Consider the following 21,032-nt stretch of genomic DNA (forward strand, 5'->3'; position numbering starts at 1 on the left):
TTCACAAACTATTAACAGAGTTATCAAAACTGTATTTTGACCTGGAAAGAGTTACAGAATATGAAATAAATCATATAATGTAAAAATCACTATACAATGAAATAAACAATACTGCAATACAATAAACAATATGCTAATCTAAAAATGAAAAACTTGTTCAATGTACTATTCCTTACACACCACAGGTTGTTCCCTTTTACGCTTATAAAAATGAAAAAAGTTAAATTTAATAATGTGAACTATTTAATTTAATATTCCTTAATTAATATTTCTTTTTCAATCATTTAATTTCGCTTGTGAAAAAAGGCACTATTTTAGAGAGCTATACGAGGGTCCTGTTTTGATGACGCAGAATGATGACGTTGGTGTTCATCAGCTGATTGTAGAACCAGAGGAGAATCAAAACACCGCGTTAAAATAAAACTGGATTAGATTTATTTATGAAGCGGGTCGTTAGATATTATTCAGGGATTGTGTAATGACGCCTTTCGGTGAGTTTCCGTTGTTTATTCGGTTTATTTACGGAAGTTGAAAAAAAGAAAGAAACGTTAGTCTGGTTAAAATTCTGTTAAGTCAGTGTAGTCTCGGCCTGCCTGTAGCTTCATTTAGTTCCTACCTGTATTCGGACAAATCCCGCCTACTGCGCTGGGATTGGCTAGTTTAATATTCTTACAAGTTTTCTGATTGGTGGAATGAATCGCTGGCCAATCCGAGCTCAGGGTGCGGGTTTATCGGAAAATGGGTAGTTAAATGTCGTTGTCCGTGTGACAAGGCATGAGGGCTTTGTTTGGATCTTTTAAAAAATCAGATCTGGTTAGTTGATTTATATCAATGAGTCCAAGAGGCACTAAATATTTATCATTACATTTTAATGCAATATTCCAAACAGTCCTCATGGCAAATACTTTAAAGAGTATTGATCGGTGTTCGTCATTGATTGCTGTATAAGCTGCTAGCTAAGCTAAACTGCTAACAATTGTAGCTTTGATACATGATCATCATCTTCCACACACCTAAGTGTTTATTTAAAAATGGACTGTAAATAAAATATACTAAGGCAAAGGAAGAGTATGGAAATATGTGAGGTAATATAAAATAAAATGACGTGTGTATAATATATATATATATATATATATATATATATATATATATATATATATATATATATAACCCCAATTCCAAAAAATGTTGGGACGTAAATAAAAACAGAATGCAATGATTTGCAAATCTCATTAGCCCATATGTTATTCACAACAGAGCACAGGAAACATATCAAATGTTTAAACTGAGAAAATGTACTATTTTAAGGAAAAAATAAGGTTATTTTAAATTTGATAACCGTAACACGTTTAAAAAAAGTTGGGACGGGCCAACAAAAGGCTGGAAAAGTAAGTGTTAGTAAAAAGAATCAGCTGCACGTTAATTGCAACAGGTCAGTAACGTGATTGGGTATTAAAAGACTATCTTAGAGAGTCTTTCAGAAGTGTAGATGGGGAGAGATTCACCAATCTGTGGAAAACTGTGGAACAATTTCAGAATAATGTTTCTCAATGTAAAATTGCCAAGACTATGAAGATCTCATCATCTACAGTACATAATATCATCAAAAGATTCCGATCATGTTACTGACCTGTTGCCAATTAACCTCAAACCTACAGTAAAGAGCAGTAAACAGTAATAAATGAAATAAATTAGAGCTGCAACAAGTAATCGATAATAATCGATTATGAAAATCGTTTTCAACGAATCTCGTTATCGATCTGTCGGTCTGCGCGCGGCATGGGGGAGATTTACTCATTACGTTACTTCTTTTCAGAAGACATGCTTTGGAGAGTAAATACTAAAGTTGTGTCCCAAAAGAAATACTGTACACTTACACTATGCATTATGTACTCTACCGTCTAGTGTGTGGATTTTAAAAAGGTACCGATAATGACTTTCTTCAGTTTACTTTCTGTCAGTGTTACGTTTTATTCCCAACGTGACCTCAGTTACCAACGGACGGAGGCGAAATCGTCACGTGACCGTGGAAGAAATTAAGAAAGGCAGGGGGGCATTTTATATTAAACACCATGGAGATCAAACAGTGCTGCACGAGCACCAACTTATGTTTATATCCAAAATGCTCCACTGTGTGCAAGGGGCAGGGGAAACTGGTGCAAACTGCTTAAAAGATTTAGTTTAATTTAAGCTTCTTGTCATTATATGTTGTGTTTGTGCGCTTGTAGTGTAAATTATGTTGTTTATTATAACGGAAGTGATGTGTTAGTAACGAGGCCTCGTTGCTGATCACGCGCGGTGTAGACGCGCAGATCTGTAATGTCTAATTAATACACTACGATCAAAAGTAAACACAAGTAAAGTAATATGTCTAAAGGCAGTGAGTAACAGAAACCACAAGGTGCAGTGAAAGTGAGATTTTATTATTAATTTAGGACTGTAGTTTAATTCTGTGATTTTGTGCATCCATAAAAAAAATAATGCAGAAACACTAATAAATAAATAAAATGTATGTGTATATATAATTTGTGTATGTATATATATATACACACATACATTTTATATATATATAATATATAAATAAAATGCGTGTGTGTGTGTATATATATATATATATATATATATATATATATATATATATATATATATATATATATATATATATATATATATAATGTATATGTATATGTATATATGTGTGTGTATGTATATGTGTGTATGTATTTATGTATGTATGTATGTGTGTGTATAAGAGATGGGTAGATATAGATGCTTCTACAGATTGGTGTTTGTGTCATCACTCTTGCGTTTATCATTTACAAAGGTTTTGTGTTGTTATTGCTGATGATAGCAGCTTTAGTTGGAGTAAACAGTATTTTTCTTTATTTTTAACCTCTATCCCGGTGCACATTTTCTCCACACAGCTGTTTCTTTCCTCTCCAGCCTCCCCATGGTGCATTAGCGCTCCATAATGGATAAGATTCTGGAAGGTCTGGTGAGCTCGTCTCACCCGATCCCCGTAAAGCGGGCCATAGTGAAGATGGTGGTGGAGGCGGCTGAGAAAGAGGTGACGCAGGAGCAGTGTCAGGCCCTGTATCAGCTCACTGCACGCCTCATTCTGCTCGGCGAGGACGCCTTCCAGCGGCAGGTGGGCCTCCAGGTGCAGGAGGCGTACGCACGCTACCACCGTGATGAGTTCGCCCGCTTCCTGAGTAAGGACTACGTCGTGGAACTGCTGCATCACGGCTACGGCCCTCTAGACCGCCGCGATCCGGCCATACTGGACTTCCTGCATGGTTGTCTGCGGCTTCTCATCAGCTGCCCGGCCGTGCTCGAGCTGGCGCCGACGTTACAGACCGAGGTCCTACGCATGGTGTGTGAGCGACCCGACGCCGCGTTCTGCAGCAAGCTCGCCACACTGCTCAGCGACTTCCCCCAGTGTGTGTCACGCAACAAAGCCGCTGTGCCGCTCTGCCAGCAGCTGGTGCGCACGTTTGCGCATTTCCAGTGTCCGGCGGCCGAGGAGGCGGAGCTGAGGCGCTACGTAGGGCAGGTGGGCTGCGTGGCTGCGTTGCTGCAGGGCATCTGGAAGGCGGAGCCGGCCACGCTTCTGCCCTCACTGCAGGAAGTGTTCGCTATTATCTCCTCAACAGGTCAGGGGCTAGAGCAACATTTTATTTATTTTTTTATCAGACGAACAAATGGAGCAGGATGCAAGATCATATATATATATATATATATATATATATATATATATATATATATATATATATATATATATATATATATATTATATACCAATTATAGCTTGCATACTTCCTGTCAGTCGTATCAGTTTCACAGTAACTGTGTGTTTCCCTCGTCTTCTGTTAATAGCATTATGTTTTTAAGTTGTCCATCCATCCGAGATTCTTGTTAGAGCAATATCGCAAGAACGATTGGTTATTATTACAAACAGCAGATTTTGAAATTGATCCAAACACCGTCAAGGTTCCTTCCTGTTTGTCATACAGAGATATTACTTACATATTCCTGTCCAGGAAGTCAAGACCAATTTTTGTCTAGCTGCAGTTTTCACCATCCGTGTATCGATCCGTCTCACGTCTCTGTCCGAGATTCTCATGAAGAACGAGTTAGAACTGATCAGATTTTAGATCAGTTAGAAACTGAGCCAAACAGTGTCAAGGTCACGTGTCGGAAATAGTTTTCCTTCGATAGCTTCCTTAATATTTTGAATTTTATGTTGCGGGGATTTGAGGTGTATGAATTGGCAACAAGAGCTACTAGACCGGTTGGTTAATACATTTGATTTGGTGTAAAAGTATCCGATGCGGTGTATCAGAAACCTGCGATCTGCTTTGAAACCGGAACGACTGTCTGAGCTGCTGTTAGAGAAAACTAATCAACATCTACTGACCAATGAGAGTGGAGATTTAAACACTACGTTGTAACGCTTGGTTATATAGAATCGTGTGTGTGTTGGTTGGTTGGTTGCAGATTCATCCTGTGAGCCGTCCATCGCTCTGGCCAGTCTGGTGCAGCACATCCCTCTGCAGATGATCACAGTCCTCATCAAGAGCCTCACCACTGACCAAAACGTCAAAGACGCCAGCATGACCCAGGCGCTCAGCAGGTCGGCTCTGACGCTCGCTCCATTTCCTGCTCTGTCCAACTGTTTCTCTCCTAGCAACAGTGCAGCATAGTGTTGTGCAGCGTGAATACAGAAATGCTGACCACATTATCCAAAAACATCCATGTAGAGTAACCTTCTGGAAAACTTTGAAATGGACTAGAAGTAGATTGGATTTTCTGTCATGCCGTGGGGGGAGGCGCATGAGAAATGGAGGAAATGGCTCACATATTGTGTGTATAGCATGTTAGCAGCATCGTCTTAGGAAACCGTGAATGCATGACTGTATTTTATCTTCAGATCACTTCTCACAGACACACTTATTATTATTATTATTATTATTATTATTATAATTATTATTATGTTTTTTAGGTGTATTCTACCAGGAGTTGAGTGGAGTCTTTTGTAAACATTCTGCAGTGAGCTGTTGGGGTTAAATTGACATTAAAAAGATGGTCCTGCTTACAAAAGTGCAGAAAATGTCAAATCAGGTTCACGAACTCTTTGAATAGCTGCTGTATTGTGGCTGTTGATGTTATACGCAGAGGTCAGGAGGTTGTCAGGCTTTTGTATGTGACTGTTCTGTCATCGCTGCTTGTTTTGTCTTGTTAGTATTGCCATTGAATGCTGTTCTGATTTTGACAAACTCCCTCTCTCTCTCTTTTTTATTTATTTATTTATTTTTTCTTCTCTCTGTCTGTTCTACAGGATGATCGATTGGCTCTCATGGCCGCTGGCCAATCACGTAGACACTTGGGTTATTGCTCTTTTGAAGGGACTGGCTGCTGTGCAGAAGTTCACCATCCTCATCGATGTCACCGTGCTTAAAATCGAACTGGTAAGTACAGGCTCGGAGGGACAGGGTTTTGTGTAAACCCTGCACACGATGCGTTATGTACCTGTACTAGATTCAAGTAGTTTTCCGCAAAAAAAAAAGCATGAAAAATTCCGCAAGTTGCTTCGCAAATTTTTTTCAAAAGCCGCAGCAAAATCGAGTATTTTTGTCCCTGACGATCATAAAAAAACCTCTGCGAAATCCTGTACGGACTGATCGTAGCACTGTGGGACTGTGTCCATGACTGAATTAAACTATCACTGTGTCTCAAATCGCACGCTTGTGTCCTGTTCTAGACCTCTGCGGAAAGTTTTAAAGAGAAACGGAGCTCGTCGGTTTGTTTAACAGTGCTGTGCGTGAAATTGCTAAACATTCCTGTTCGACTGTGATGCCTGGACCGATGTTCTGGACCTGACGTGCCGTCTACTGGATGCCATGTTTGGCACTAGCCCATCTCTACCAATATGTGGAAATGTTTTAAAGTGCACCTGTTTATGGTTTTTCAGACATTACCTTTCATGTAGTGTGTTCTAGAGCTGTTTGTGAATGTAAAAACGTCTGCAAAGTTTCAAAAATCAAAGCGCAGTTTAGACTCCCAAGGTTATCGACTCCCAAAAGAAGGAATCGATTCTGAACAGCTGAAACGAGTCGTTAGTGATTCCAGACTTATTTCCTATGCTAACCTACGTAGGTTTGTAACAAAAAGCCCCGACTCTGGTCTTCATCGGCTGCTCGTGGTGGTGATGCTCGTTATGGTAGTGGGCGTTTCCTTTTCCACACATGCTGACAGCGGTAGACCAATCACAACAGACTGGGACATCTGACCGATAAGAGCAGAGTATGCTCTCTGAAAAGAGGAGTTTAGAATGAATCCTTTAGAACGGATCATTGAACGAGTCGTTTGTGACACGGGGTGGGGGGGGGGGGGTGGGGTGGGTAATGCTGCAGTTTAAATAATGAGCACGTTAAAGTGTTTTTTTGTCCTCGGATGCATGTAAATCTATTGTATGAGACCTTTAAAACAAAATTAGGCACGTTTCAAAACCCTAACAGGTGCGCTTTAAGGCAGTGACTGGCAACTAAAAGTTTATATTCACATGGAATTTAGACAGTGCTGAATTAGCGTTCTGTTCTGTTTGCTGTGAAACTAATTGTCTATTGTTGATGTTTTATCATAATCTTGTACTTGCACAGCAAATTTAGCAATAGATAGTCTGTTGTAAATGATCTGCACCTATATAGCACTTTTTTAACCTTAGCGGTTCTACAAAGCGCTTTACACTGTGTCTCATTCACACACACACACACTCACACACCAATGGTAGCAGAGCTGCCATGCAAGGCACTTCGGCATGTGGAGTCATGTGGGTTGGGAATCGAACCGCCAACCCTACGATTAGTGGACAACCCGCACTACCACCTGATCCACAGCCGCTCCAACCAGTCTCTGTTGTCTATTTTCTTACTTATGGATACCTGCATTTTTCATCTGTAGGTCTTTAATCGTCTGTGGTACCCTATAGTGAGACAGGGAGCGTTAGCGGTCCTCTCTCACATGCTGCTGAGCTTCCAGCACTCACCAGAAGCCTTCCACTTGGTAAGACCATCACACGACCCTCTACCGAATTCTTTCACTTGAGTAATGTGTGAAATTTGCTGATTGCATTGAAGTAAATGCAAGTCTACCGACCTTCTTGGTTGATTAAAACTCAAATAATTGTATAACTATTTGTATATTACTATTGGGGGGGTTAGTGTCGGTTAGTGATTTTAATTGATGCCTTAATGATGGTACACAGCCTTGAACTAATTAGATGAGCGTGCATATTAAGCATTCATCAAAGTTTGCATTAAACGTTTCTTTCAGTTTTATTCGAATAGTGCTTTAAACAGTAGACATTGCCATGTCACGGCTTTACTGAGATCTGGATGTAGATTTAATGACCCCGTGTACTGGGATTATAAATCATTGCAGTGTACAGGTGTAAAAACCCGTACGACGTGCATTGAAAGGGTGTTCGGAAGGAGCAGATTGTGATTTAAGTTCTTCATGACTATAGCAGCAATTAGGAATAATAATGAATGTACGTTTCCTGGTGAGACAGGTGGTCCCCCACGTGGTACCCCTGGTGCAGTCTTTGCAGAGCGATGGCCTCCCTACCAGCAAAGCCTTCCTGCTGCAGTTCAGTGAGCTCATCCACTGCATGATGTACCAGTACTCTGGTTTCCCCGACCTCTACGACAACATCCTCGAAGTCATTAAGGTGAGAAATCCTGACTAATCCCATTGCACTGCGGATGTAACGTGCTGGAAAATTCTCTCCGACCAAAGTCAAAAAACTTCCAGGAGTTATGGATGTCCAAAGAATGTATATATGTGTGTGTGTGTGTGTGTATATATATGTGTGTGTGTGTGTGTGTGTGTGTATATGTATGTGTGTGTGTGTGTGTGTGTGTGTGTGTATATGTATGTGTGTGTGTATATATATATATATATATATATATATATATATATATATATATATATATATATATATATATATATATATATATATATATATATATATATGCTTTTATGAATGAATGGATAGATTTTTTTTTCTTTTTTGTTTTTGTACTTTTTTTAAATTACTTTTCATAACGTTTATGATTTTATTTAAAAAAACAAAAAAACTTTTTTATGACTTTTATAAAACTATGCACCAACTATGTGGTGCACCAGCACTATGCACCAACATAGTTCCAAAACTATGCACTATTGCACCAATAAGGATAAAATTAAGCAGTGTTTAGAGCTAATCTACGATTTGTTGATTTGGGCTTTATTTTAAATCGAGTTGTGTTGCACCACTTAATTTTAAACACAGATTAACAAATCGGGGATTAGAATTCGGACCTACGATTAAAACCTCCATCTACGGAGGTTTAATTTCCTCCGCCGTTGACAACGTTGCGGCAGCGCATACGGGTTTCATAAACGTGGAAATATATGAATTCTCCAATGGTAACTCTTTCACTTCTACTTGATTGACTGCAAAAGGCTCGTGAACTTTAAACGTTGAATTAAACCAAAACAACTGCCGTTATTAACCGCTCATTCGCATAACCGATACAGGCTGAGAAAATGGCGCAGCGTATTAAAAGCTCAGATTTTACAATCCATGAAAAATGTATTATATCAATTAATGGAACAAAAATCGAAGACAAAAGGAGAGATAACATGACAATTAAATAGAAAGAAGATGTCTAGGTCTAGCTAACCGCTGATTTCAATGCTTCTGTGGGGATTAAAGACAAGTGAGATGTTAATAATGTGAAAGCCTGCTGGAAAAACCTCAAATTGAAAGTGGAAAAAGATGCAGCACAGGAGAGAAGGGACACATCTCCCACCGGTGGTGTTGTGATACAGCTCTCCGTTTTCTCCACCTGGGTTTTCAATGGGAATGCGAGTACAGTCAATTGCTCCTATAACTCCAGGAAAACCAGCTCTTCTATAAAATCCAGCAGATGTTTCTCCTGTTGGGGCAAATCCTATAAACAGATTTTTCAAGGCTGCAATTGCCCCTAGTACTCTTCTAACAATTCTGCTCAGTTGATTTATGTACTCCAAAGGGGTCCCCATCCACCATTTGGAAACAAATAATAGTGTAAAAGCGCAAGGCTTTTAAAAGCTGGAGCATGGGTGGCATGGCTGCATTTCAGTCACTGCCATGTCTAATTGCAGGTTCAATTTTTTAATTTAATCTAATCACAGTTTCCTCGCTGAATCGGTACCTGTTCAGCAACATTCTAAAACTCAACAGGGTTGAGACAGTCCCTTATTTTTCTGCGAGGAACTCTTTCATTTTCTCCAGTCCACCAAATAAGTGCTGCCATTTTGACAATTTAAACCTCCTAAATAGCAAGTTTAAATCGAATCCCTAACTGAAATTTAAATCTGAGTTTAAAGTGATGGAGCAACAAGAATATAGTTAATCTCACAGGTTTACTGTGAGATTAAATCCAGGATTAAAGTGATGGTTTAAATGGAAGCCTGCTTACTTTTAAACAAGGGTTAAAGTTTGGTGCAACAGAATTATTAGCTAAACCTTGATTTAATCTAGATTTAAGATGAATCCTTATTGGTGCAACGCACCCTATATAACGGACAGGTGTGGAACATGAATGATCAAAAATGTTTATGAAGGCTATAACTACTTCGAACAAGAGAACTAGGCTGTAATAACGTGGACTATTTTACATGTAAAACATGTTGCAATCCATTCGTCTTGCGTTCTAAGCACTCGCCTACGAATGATGTAAATTGGGAGGAAGGGCGCGTCTAGTTATCCATGGCATTGTTAAATCTCTGGCTCTCAGCCTCTCACCGAACAGAGCAGACGCCGAGAGAGGTGAGAGTGCAGCGGGAAAGCCAGACCTCGTGCTTGCAGGACAGTACTGGCGACATTTGGAAAGTTGCGAAGGTTTGTCAAAAAAGTCACTAGATTTGTTGTTGGGCGTTTTTTTTTTTTTAAAAAGTCACTAAAGGGGTCTGAAAAGTCTCTAAGTTGGCAACACTGGTCTGCACTGACGGCTAGATAAAAGGCGAAAAACCTTTCTGAGCTAATGAGCTCATCTTAGGTGTGGTTTTACCTTTTTTCTTTAGAAACAAACGAACAAAAAAACAACTCGGCCCCTTTGCCACATTTAATTACTTCTGCTCAAAGCTGTTTTATACTTGTGGTGTAGAATCAGTTATTTATTTAAAAAAAAAAAAAAAAAAGTTTCACTAAGTCAGCGTTGTCCTTTTTCTTCCTCTGATCAAAGCTCCCTTTCTCGATATCTGCCCTCCTTTCCTGCAGCCTTGTCCTAACTCGACACTTGATATCGAGCCTCAAGATTGTACACTGACAAAAGCAGTTTCTCTGCAGAAAAACACAGGATTCTTCTAACTCGGTACACACAAAGGATATAGTTTGATCAGAATGTAGTTTTTGATTATACTTCTAGTTATTGATTATGCTTCTAGCATGCATATCGATTATGCTTTGTTAACTCATTGATTATTAGATTATACATATAGATATATTCTATAGTAACGGATACGAATAGAAACAGCACTGTTAGTATTTTATAGCTAGTTGGGCACAGGCCACACCCACTTTGGGTATTAATCTGAATATAAAAACGGATACTTGGAGCTCTAAACAGATTCAGATAGTGTTATTTCCTTACATTCGAACACTGCGTACTCAAATATTCTGTTTCGCAAGCCAAACCTTTAGCTATTACTAGATACGTCAGTGGTACGTTTGACCACTAAACATGGCTTGTAACCTCGTACTTTCTCCATCTTGCTCCTATAAGATCTTATAATACTCTTTTTCACACCAAATCTTTTCAGCAAACTTTCTACCCCAATAAACCAGGGTGTAGCAGATCAAAAACGGATGATTTACACAACAATAGTGTACACCCTGCTCTGATCCACCTGCTTCTGCCCATAATGGGGCTGATAATGAGTACATAACATAATTATCACATAATTGTCATGATTACTATAGCTGTGTGTGGGAGGACAGAACATGGCAGCATGCAGAGTTCAGGGAAGCTCTCAGACTGAAGATGATGGTGTCTTTGTCATGTAGTAGGTTTTATTAATAATAAAGAGAGGAAATAATTTATTAATCCTTAATACTATTACTATTGTTGATATACATTGCATTATACTAAAGTGCTTTTGAATTCCCAGATCTGATGTGTGTAATTGTTGTTATGAAGTTTTCTGTCAGGAGTAGTTTAATTTAATTAACTTTTCTGGAAGGAGCCTTCAGTGTCAGAGCGTTCTATCAGTCGGAGTAAAAGCTATGACTAAGTTTTCCAACATGTCCTCAATACATAAGAGATTTGCGGTTTCTTGATAACATGAAAATGTGAAATTTTATTTATTTATTTTTTTGCCTTATTAGCGTCAAGAGAGGTTGGCGAGGGAAGGACTGTAGCATAAACGATCTCACGAACGAGCTTGTTTTTGCGGATTTTCCAGGACCTCAGATGCAAGGGGCGTAAAGATAGACTCCGGTCGCGATTCCCTTCGCAGTATTGGCTTCGTGTGTTCGATCCGGTTCCATTTTCACAATGTTTTGAACAAAATGTAAATGATGTTGAATGACACATGATGACTGAAAAGATTCCTTTTTATTTCTGGATCATAAGCAATGCAAAACGATCTGCGTTTTAAAATGATGCAAACAGAGGTTTAATATTGTAAGTACAGGTTCACCATACCTTAAGAATATGGAAATATAAATGTATTTAATTGAATAAACGAAGGTTTCTGGGGACTTATCGACCTAAACCCTATGAGCTCCATAGAGCTCCAAAATCGGTTAAAATGACCGTCTTTGGCGTTGTATGAAAACTACTGAAGAGCAACCGTTATAATGCGTTGTGTAACCATATAATGTATAATGCGTAACTTGCTATTATATAATAGAAATGAAGCACTGTTGAACATGCTGTTATTTGAAAATAATCATCTTCAGGGTGGTGGGAATACCTCCGCTTGACCTTTGACTGCATCGCACCGTCGCGTCGTTGATTATTTTCCTATCACAGCCGACCCTGTATCACGTACTGTATATTAAAGATACAGCTGTGGCGTTTTTTATTTACTGAAACCTTTGTATTGTTCCAGGAACTCCCTAAACCCAGTGAAGAGAAGATCAAGTATGTGCTGAACCAAAGTGCCTGGACCTCGCAGTCAAACTCTTTCGTCTCTGGTCTGCTGAGGCTTACGGGCAAATCGGAGACCGGGAAGACGGGACTCGTGAACTTGGGCAACACCTGTTACCTGAACAGTATCATTCAGATGCTGTTCATGGCTACAGAGTGAGTTCGCTTTTACTTTACACCGTGTTACAAGTGTTAACGTGTGGAAAAATACATTTCGGGTTCCGTAGTTTCCAGAATAGTCGATCTCGTGTAAAGTTCCCGTGTTGTCTGCAGTTTCAGACGGAACGTATTATCCCTGAACCTGAACGGCTCTAATACGCTGATGAAGAAACTACAGCTTCTCTTTGCTTTCTTGGCGCATACTCAGGTTTGTGGGCTTCCACCTCTTCATCCCTGTAGATTTACCTCTGTTTCTTTAAAAAGGTGGTGGTGTTTTTTTTTTTTTTTTTTTTAAATGTGAAAACACATATTTTCATGCACACTCTTGATCGGTTTTAAATTGAAAAATAATAATAATTATTCCTACATTTATATAGTGCTTTTTTTTTTTCCGTAGAAACTCAAAGCGCTTTACATTGTATGGGGGGTGTGGGAAGGGGGGGTCTCCTTAACCACCACTAGTGTGTGGCATCCACCTAGATGATGTGACGGCAGCCATAGTGCTCCAGAACGCCCACCACACACCATCTGTTAGTGGAGAGGATAGAGTGATGTCGCCAATTCAGAGATGGGGATTATTATGGGGCCATGATGGAAAAAGGCTATTGGGGGAATTTCACTAGGACACCGGGGTTACACCCCTACTCTTTTACGATACATGTCCTGGGATTTTTAATGACCACAGAGAGTCAGGACCTCGGTTTAACGTCTCATCCGAAAGACCTTATTCAAAAAATGATCCTTATTGTAAATGGTATTTGCCAGGGATGTATTGTTTTATTGCCACCGTGTACAACGTATGCAGTAGCGTCTTTAGTAAATTGTCTGGAAGATGTGGTAAAGGTGTTTTGTATTAAAGCCTAGCACGTCGGATCCGGACGGAAACTTTTCAGCACACTCGAGTCTCGCCTCCAGTGTTATCGATGCCGCTTTTACCATTTTGATGTACGTCTTTAACAGAATCGGTTAAAATTGAATGTCGTTTTAATTTATTACTGTATTACTGCAGTAAAACTTAACCATATTTAATAGTCATGTCAAGACTTTAATACGCTGCAGCAGAAATGTCTCTCGTACATATTAGTGGATTTCTTGTGCAGGGTTTTTTTTTTAAATAGTGTATGCTTTTAGTAGTATTAGTAGTATTTTTATTTTATTTTTCATTTTTATGAATAGCCAAAGATGATACTCATATTGCGTTCTAAATGAGCCGATAAAATGCCTGCATTGAATTGAAATGGAATTCCTTCTAAGAAATGAGAGTATACGAGATAAATGCAGATTTAATAATCATAGACGTTGGTGAAAGGTCTCTTATGCTGGGACATTTTGTTAAACACATTCACACAGAATGAAATTATGCGTATGATGTATTAAGTTGCTATTGTCGTAGGCAGATGCAAGGGTAATACACGTCCTTTTTCCTTTGTTAATGAACAGACAGATCATCTGCCTGACATGGGATGTACTTTAATTGTTCATTTAAAAGCCCTTGTATATAAAGTGTCCCATAAACTGAAATGTCTGTTTTTATTAGCCAATCAAAGCGACGCTGGACGACCATTACTAATAAAGTTACTAATAAATGCTTGTTATTTTCACTGTTTTAATGAAATTGTTTCTACCCCAGCGAGCGGCGTATGCACCGAGGAGCTTTCTCGAAGCGTCTCGGCCACCCTGGTTCACGGTGGGCTCCCAGCAGGACTGTAGTGAATACCTCCGCTTTCTTTTAGACAGGTACGTCTAATGCGTTTTTTTGCATGACATATGTTGTCCTGAGTATATACCTTTCTTTCGATACTATGAGTATCTACTGTATGTTAATATCTCGATCGCAATATTAGCCTTTGTAATCCTGATCTGTTGGAAGCTTTTAATAAGGCAAATGAGCAATAATAAACGTCAGGTTCTTGGCGTATTTTCATACATCGTATGAAAGCTTAAATCGTGATGCATGAGAGGTTCACCAGTTTAGATTTTTTAAATGTTTTTTTTGTGTGTTGTTTTTCTCTGTTCTCTAGAATACTCCAGTATCTAGTTTCATAGTTTCTGAAATCTGTTGATGTATGGATGCTTGTATTATTCACTTGTTTTGTGTTATTAAGGCTACACGAGGAGGAAAAGACTCTCCGAGCTCTCCAGACTGCCAAACCTAAGACCGTGTCCTCTGACGTTGAGGGTACCGATGATGCGAAAGCTCAGAATGTGACCAGCACCCCGTCTCATTCTCAGACTACACCGGTGGACACTGAAGGTGATGGACAGACTCTGGTGGAGCGGATGTTCGGCGGGCGGCTCTCCACGGGCATCCGCTGCCTACAGTGCCATAGTCTTTCTGAGAAAGAGGAACCGTTTACTGATCTTTCTCTGGCTTTTTGCCCGTCCGGCATTATGGGCTCCTCGACCGCGCAGTTCCACCAGGGGGCAGTAAACGGCGGCAGTGAGATCTCTGAAGGCACTGTAAAGGATGAGCGGAGCGAGGAGAGACCCAAGACGGAGGCAGTGCTGTCCCTGTCAGATCTGCTCGAGTATTTCCTGGCCCCGGAGATCCTGGAGGAGGAGAATTGTTACTTTTGTGAACGCTGCGGCTCGCTTCAGCGGGCGGAAAGGGCCATACACGTGGTGACTGCCCCCGAGTACCTCATCCTCACTCTTTTACGCTTCTCATATGATGCGACATGCCACGTGCGGCGCAAAATTCTGGACAACGTAGGCATCCCGCTGCACATGCACCTGCCCATCCACCAGCACAGCACTTCCTCATCATCATCATCATCATCACCATCACCATCATCATCGTCGCCATCGGTGCAAATGGACTCCCCAGAGAATGGCGAGAACTTAGCCAAGAAGCTAAAACCTTCTCATAAAGAGAAAGAGGAGGAAGACGAAGACTTAACGGACAGCGGGAGAAGGGACTGGGGTTCAGGGGTGCGGTGTGTACCTTACGTCCTGTGTTCGGTCGTGATGCATTCTGGGATGTCCTCAGAGAGCGGCCACTACTACTCGTACGGCAGGAACGTGAGCGTTGCGTCAGCCAGTCCCTCTTTTAAGAGTCCGGAATCAGATTCCGGGGTCGGCCTTTCAGAGGGCTCGACAGCTTCGCAGGAAGTTCTGGAGTGTGCAGGGCAAGACTCCAGGGACTGGTTCCTGTTCAACGACAGCCGAGTGACCTTTACTAACTTCCAGTCCGTGCAGAACATAACGAGCCGCTTCCCCAAGGACACGGCCTACGTGCTGATTTACAGGAAACAGGAAGAAGTTGGAGGACAGGCTGGGGGTTCAAGAGCTACCGTTAATGGCTCGAGGTTCAGTGGGGAGCCACCTCTTCAAAAAGATCTAATGGATGCCATCACCAAAGACAACAAACTCTTCTTACAGGTGAGAGGATTCTTTAGGACACAGTAGAAAACGCTCTTTTAACAGTGGCAAAAAAAGTGGCCAGAGTGTGGTGTGATTGAGCTGTCAACACGCTGGTTACGTTCATACATACCTACCACTAGAGGGAGGTACTGGGGATTTGTTCTGATTTGTTCTAAAACCTTTCGAAGCTGTCGTTATTCCCTGCTGCGTCACATTTCAGCAGTGTTTGGTAAGTTACTCAAAAAAAAAAAAACAAACGAGATTTTACTTTTAAAATTGTAATCTGATTACATTACTGATTACTGCATGTAAAAAGTAATCAGATTACTAATTACTTTACTTTCACGTTACTTTCAAAAGCTATCAAACCTACAAAAATACAACGTCAATGTATGACATGATCAGAAAAAATTGGATTTATCATAATACATGTCTCGGGTGTCGTCACTGTTTGTAGGATTACCAGACCGATAAAATCTAAAACTTTTCTATCTAGGCCAGTTTGGTGTCGCTAGCCAAGGGGAGGCAGATCTAAGCTATCACTGTATGGGTTTAGCTGCTACAGTGCCATGCAAAATACATGGTCTTTCCTTATGCACTGCTCATATCATGTTCACGTAAACTGGAACTCATATAGACGTTTACACACCTCGTTTTCCTGCTCAGAATGCGAGGATGCTAGTGTTTCAGTTTCAACCCCTTTACTAATTTTCCCTCACACTGACCGTGAGCTAGCTTTTGGCAGAATTGAGAGACTGTCAGCCAATAAGACACGAGTATTTCCACGTATTTTCCTGTAAACCCTGTCTGATCGGTCTCGCCTCCGTTCACTGAAGATATAAAATTACAACACGGCCGTCTTCTTTTACTGTCGTTCAGTTACGTAGTGACAAACCGCTCCAAGTGGAGGATTATTCAGGGCTGAAGAAAAAATCTTCAGGGATACAGCCCCCAATGCCCGGACCAGGTTACACCCCTGGCAACCGCACAAAACATGATTTCTTCTCAAAATGCAATTTAATTAATATTGTTTCCTTAACAATAAATTCGTAATGTCATTTTATTGACATCAGTAACTGTAATCAAATTACATCAATTTAAAATGCAATGCATTACACTACTGTGTTCTCAGAAAAAGTCATTAGATTACAGTAACGCGTTACACCCAACTCCGCATTTCCGTGCTCTCGGCACGTAAAAAGAGTGAACTGGCAGGTTTGATTCTGTTACTTGCTTACATTATACACTGTGTAATAAATGTGCAGTCTTGGCGTGCCTGTGAGATTTACTTTACTTCATCTTTTATGTTGACATTGTCCTGCATGACGATGACGACCAAGCTTGCCAAAATCCCACCATTTTATAAAAACCAATGAGCTTGAGTGTTTGTATGATTTCTTGTAGACAGTAAGGCTTGTGAGGTAACAATATCCTGGCATTACTGGTTGATTTGCAAATTGATCTTTAAATCTGATTGGTCTGATCTTCCAGCTGTACACCCTGTCAGCAGTTTATTAAGTACACCTAGTTTAAGCCTACCATATGGGTGCACTTTGTAAATATGCAATTACTGACAACTGTGAAACACCATACATATCTATCTATCTATCTGTCTGTCATCTATCGTGGAGAAAGACAGCTGAATTTTGGACAGATTATGGTTCTGTATACATTCTCTAACTGTCTTGTGAGGATATTGTCATTTAAATATAACTATATATGATGTCATTCTTTGATAAATAAAAACCTGATCTTTGGCAAACTGAGGTGATGTAAGAGGAACACGACACTTTGTGGTGGTCTGTTAAAGGAAAATAATCTACTCCAGGGTGGTAACTACATCCCACCTCTGTTTTTATAAAAGCACACCCCACTGTGTTGTTTTTCTTGCTTAGTACCTTACAGTCATGCCTTGGTAAGCCTTTAACCATGTGTGTCTGTTGTTGTTTTTTTTTCTTTCTTTCAGGAGCAGGAGCTTAACGCCAGGGCCCGGGCTCTCCAGGCCTCCTCGGCCTCCTGCTCGTTTCGACCCAACGGCTCGGATGACAACGAGCCCCCGGGAAGCTGTGGGCCCTCGGGAGGAGGAGGAGGTGGAGGAGGAGGTGGCTTCAGCACTGTCAGCAGACTGGTCTTCTGAGAGTGGTACACTTTCCGACTCGAACAGAACACTGGACTCAAACACTCAACACTGGACCTCCTTCTGTCTGAATCCAACATGCAGAAATTCTCAATAACTCGAAACCACCTCACAAGCTTTCCTTCGCGTACAGATCACTGTTTTTTTTTTTTTTTTTTTCCCTTTAAGCCGTCTCACAAAGTGTTCACGAAAGCACTTTCTGGTAACACTTTATTATATCACGTAAAGCGCCTTCGTAACACGTCGCATAAATCCTTTTCTAGAGTAAACGCCGGAGGATTTTTACGAAGCGCTTACGTCTTAGAGATTTTTATCTTGTTTTGGGTACTTGTGTATTTACATGAAAGAGAGAAGGGAGAACAACCTGTAATTATCCCTGCGAATTGACATTTTAAATATTATTTGTAAAACTCATAATTAATCAGATGGTTTTTAATAACAGCACATTCATAACACGGTGAAATCCCTCGAAGGTGTGCATTAGGGCTTCATAAGTCTTATAAATGCGAATTTGATTAGTTTGAGTGCATTGAAATAATACATTCAGCTGTCACATTTGGGTTTAAAAAAAACGTATTGAAATGGTGCTTCATAGTGCTTTAAAATGCAAATGGAGCCCCGTCGCTTAAGCGCCAGTGCTCCGGTAATAAGTAGATGCAGTAACTACACACTTTTCAATACGAAAGATGAAAAAACATTATCTAAACCCTCTCGAGCTATAATGATAATTGAGTGCTCTTCTGTCTTCTTTCTTTTATGTGGAAACGTTTGTTTGTAAAGTCACAGGGTTTTTGCGTTACATTACATTACATAAATCCTCAGCTGTTCCTTTATTAAATATTTGCGCATTGTTTATGAATGTGCCACGAAGGTCCCTTTTTTATTTTTTTTTTAACGGGTTGAGACCGATCCATTCATGGTCCTGTAATCGTCAGATGTACCATTTGCCGTCTTATGCGATCCAAACTGATTCTGATTGCATTAACCTCTATAAAGAACTCAGATTTGAGCTATATATATATATATATATATATATATATATATATATATATATATATATATATATATATATATATATATATATATATATATATATATATATATATACTTGTTTTGTTTTGTTTCCAACATGTAAGCAGTCACGCTCCACTCAGACTTCGGAGCGTCATACTTGAACGAGTGTTTGTCTACCTGTCCGTCGGGTTTGTGCCCATAAACAGATCACCTGACGTGTTGCAATACATTTACACAGAAGGGTGCAATACTGATTTTGATTCCATTGTGGAATCGAAGCTATACTTTTAAAATAGCAGGAAAAAAAAATATCACTGAATTATACTGGGATAACATTAATAATTAAAACAAAAACAAACAAACAAACAAAAAAAAAACACCTGTGTGTGTGTGTGTGTGTGTGTGTGTGTGTGTGTGAAGAGATTGTCTTGCATGCCAAATTTGTTTTGGGGTCAGTTTTCACAATATCCCTGTTTATATTGTTGGGTTTTTTTGGCTTTCAGGGAGATTTTTTTTTCTCTCTCTCTCGCCGATTTTAAACTGATTTTATATGCCTTTGATACACATTTTAAGATTTTACCTGATTACAAAACAAGCCTTGTGTAGCTATGTAGTATTAATAGTTGATGTTTTTTGTTTTTTTCCTCCTCTAACAGTAAAGGTTCATTGATTAGCAACGGCTGCTGTATTTAATGTACACATATTTAAAATGAATATAATGTGTATGGCGCTACTTTTAAAATCCGTATCGGTCGTTTATTAACGAGATAATGGCTGATATTTTCTAACTTATATGGTGTTTTATGTGATCCTTTATGTGTTAAAGGAACAGGTTTTTATTTTTCACAGCCATGCAAACTGTCTGAAAGGAAGAAATGACCTGGGTCTACTACTGCATGGCAATAATGGACATCACAGTTGTGTGATTATTATAGTTGACAAAATTACAAACTGCACCTAGACTGAGTTTTGTCTTATGGAAAGCAGGATGTACTTATTCTTAAAAAAAAAAAGTGCTTGGGGCCAGACTAGTCTAGACTTTATTACCTGTATAGTTACACATAAACTAAACATGCAATTATAATGTCACTACGGAGAATGTTTACACTGATTTACAAATGCATCACAGCAGGACATCTTGCGTAAATACAGAGATTATTAACTTCTGGCTGGTCATTTTGACAGTATGAACTGATTTTAAAGTAAGGTGCACACTAACTACACAGGAAGTGTGGGCGCATTTGAACGATGGTCCTAGTAGTTGCTTGCATAAGTATTCACCCGTCTTGAACTTTTCCACATTTTGTCGCATTAGAACCTGGAACTTAAATGGATTTGATTGTTACTTCTTTGACTGTTCCTCTCTGACTTTTGGTGGACCGCCTCAACACGAGTCATGGTCGTGTCATAATCGTACTATTTTTTTTTTAAACAATGGATTTAGTGGTGCTTGACAGGATGTTCGGAAAGATTTGGGATATTTATTTATTTATTTTTTTTAATGAATAAAAATGCCAAACCCTGATTGATACTTTTCTAAAACTTTTCTTCTAGACTTGTTTTGATCGCACCTTGGTCTTCATGGTGCTGTTTGTTTAGGCTTGTTCTCGAACACCTCTGGAAGGGCCGAGTGTATTTATATTGAGATCACGTGACACTTTAGTTGCACACAGGTGAACTCCAACGTGTGACTTCCGATGCCACCAGAACTAATTTAGGCATTTCACAGCAAAGGGGGTGAATACTTATGCAATCACAGCGTACATTTTTTTTTATTTGTAAATAATTTCGCAAACTATCCTGATAATCAATATATCTTTCCTGTATTTTGGGTATTATTCATGATATGCCATCCCGGTTCAATCCAATCTAGCGCCGAGTCGTAACACTACACGACGTGGGGGGTTGAATACTTATGCACTGCACTGCAAGTGTGCATTGAGAGTGCATGTCACGACTCAAATCTTCTACGGGATTTATTTAAAAGCTAGCCTTTCGAAGGTGAAGATACGCTTACACAAGTCAAAACTGAAGCTGAGACGTGGGTATTTACAGAAGACGACACCCACTGTAGTTACATTAGAATTGTTTATCTAGTTAATGTGTAACTACACCGTAATCAGAGAAACAATATGAAGTGGGAACGAGCGTTTTTACTGTGAGCCGCTTGAGAAATCAAG

The 21,032-nt window shown here is 39.7% G+C and overlaps 1 protein-coding gene across 1 annotated transcript; it reads left to right on the forward strand.

The window, feature by feature from the left end:
* The first annotated feature begins 354 nt into the window (after nt 1–354).
* On the forward strand, nt 355–19,525 carry usp38 (ubiquitin specific peptidase 38). The gene is made up of 11 exons (XM_017464809.3): nt 355–491; nt 2,925–3,653; nt 4,498–4,633; nt 5,339–5,468; nt 6,961–7,062; nt 7,571–7,729; nt 12,142–12,335; nt 12,453–12,546; nt 13,969–14,075; nt 14,444–15,719; nt 17,668–19,525. The coding sequence occupies exons 2-11, from the start codon at nt 2,972–2,974 to the stop codon at nt 17,836–17,838; spliced, it is 3,051 nt and encodes a 1,016-aa protein (XP_017320298.1). The 5' UTR covers nt 355–491; nt 2,925–2,971; the 3' UTR covers nt 17,839–19,525.
* The last annotated feature ends 1,507 nt before the right edge of the window (nt 19,526–21,032 follow it).

This window comes from Ictalurus punctatus, chromosome 3, assembly GCF_001660625.3.
Source record: "Ictalurus punctatus breed USDA103 chromosome 3, Coco_2.0, whole genome shotgun sequence".
Classification (NCBI taxonomy): domain Eukaryota; kingdom Metazoa; phylum Chordata; class Actinopteri; order Siluriformes; family Ictaluridae; genus Ictalurus; species Ictalurus punctatus.

Excerpts from the sequence above, each read along its gene's own strand:
- usp38 (XM_017464809.3), top strand. The coding sequence starts at position 2,972 with ATGGATAAGATTCTGGAAGGTCTGGTGAGCTCGTCTCACCCGATCCCC. Across the intron at positions 12,547-13,968 it reads CTTTCTTGGCGCATACTCAG|CGAGCGGCGTATGCACCGAG; the intron begins GTTTGTGGGCTT and ends TTTCTACCCCAG. Across the intron at positions 15,720-17,667 it reads ACAACAAACTCTTCTTACAG|GAGCAGGAGCTTAACGCCAG; the intron begins GTGAGAGGATTC and ends TCTTTCTTTCAG.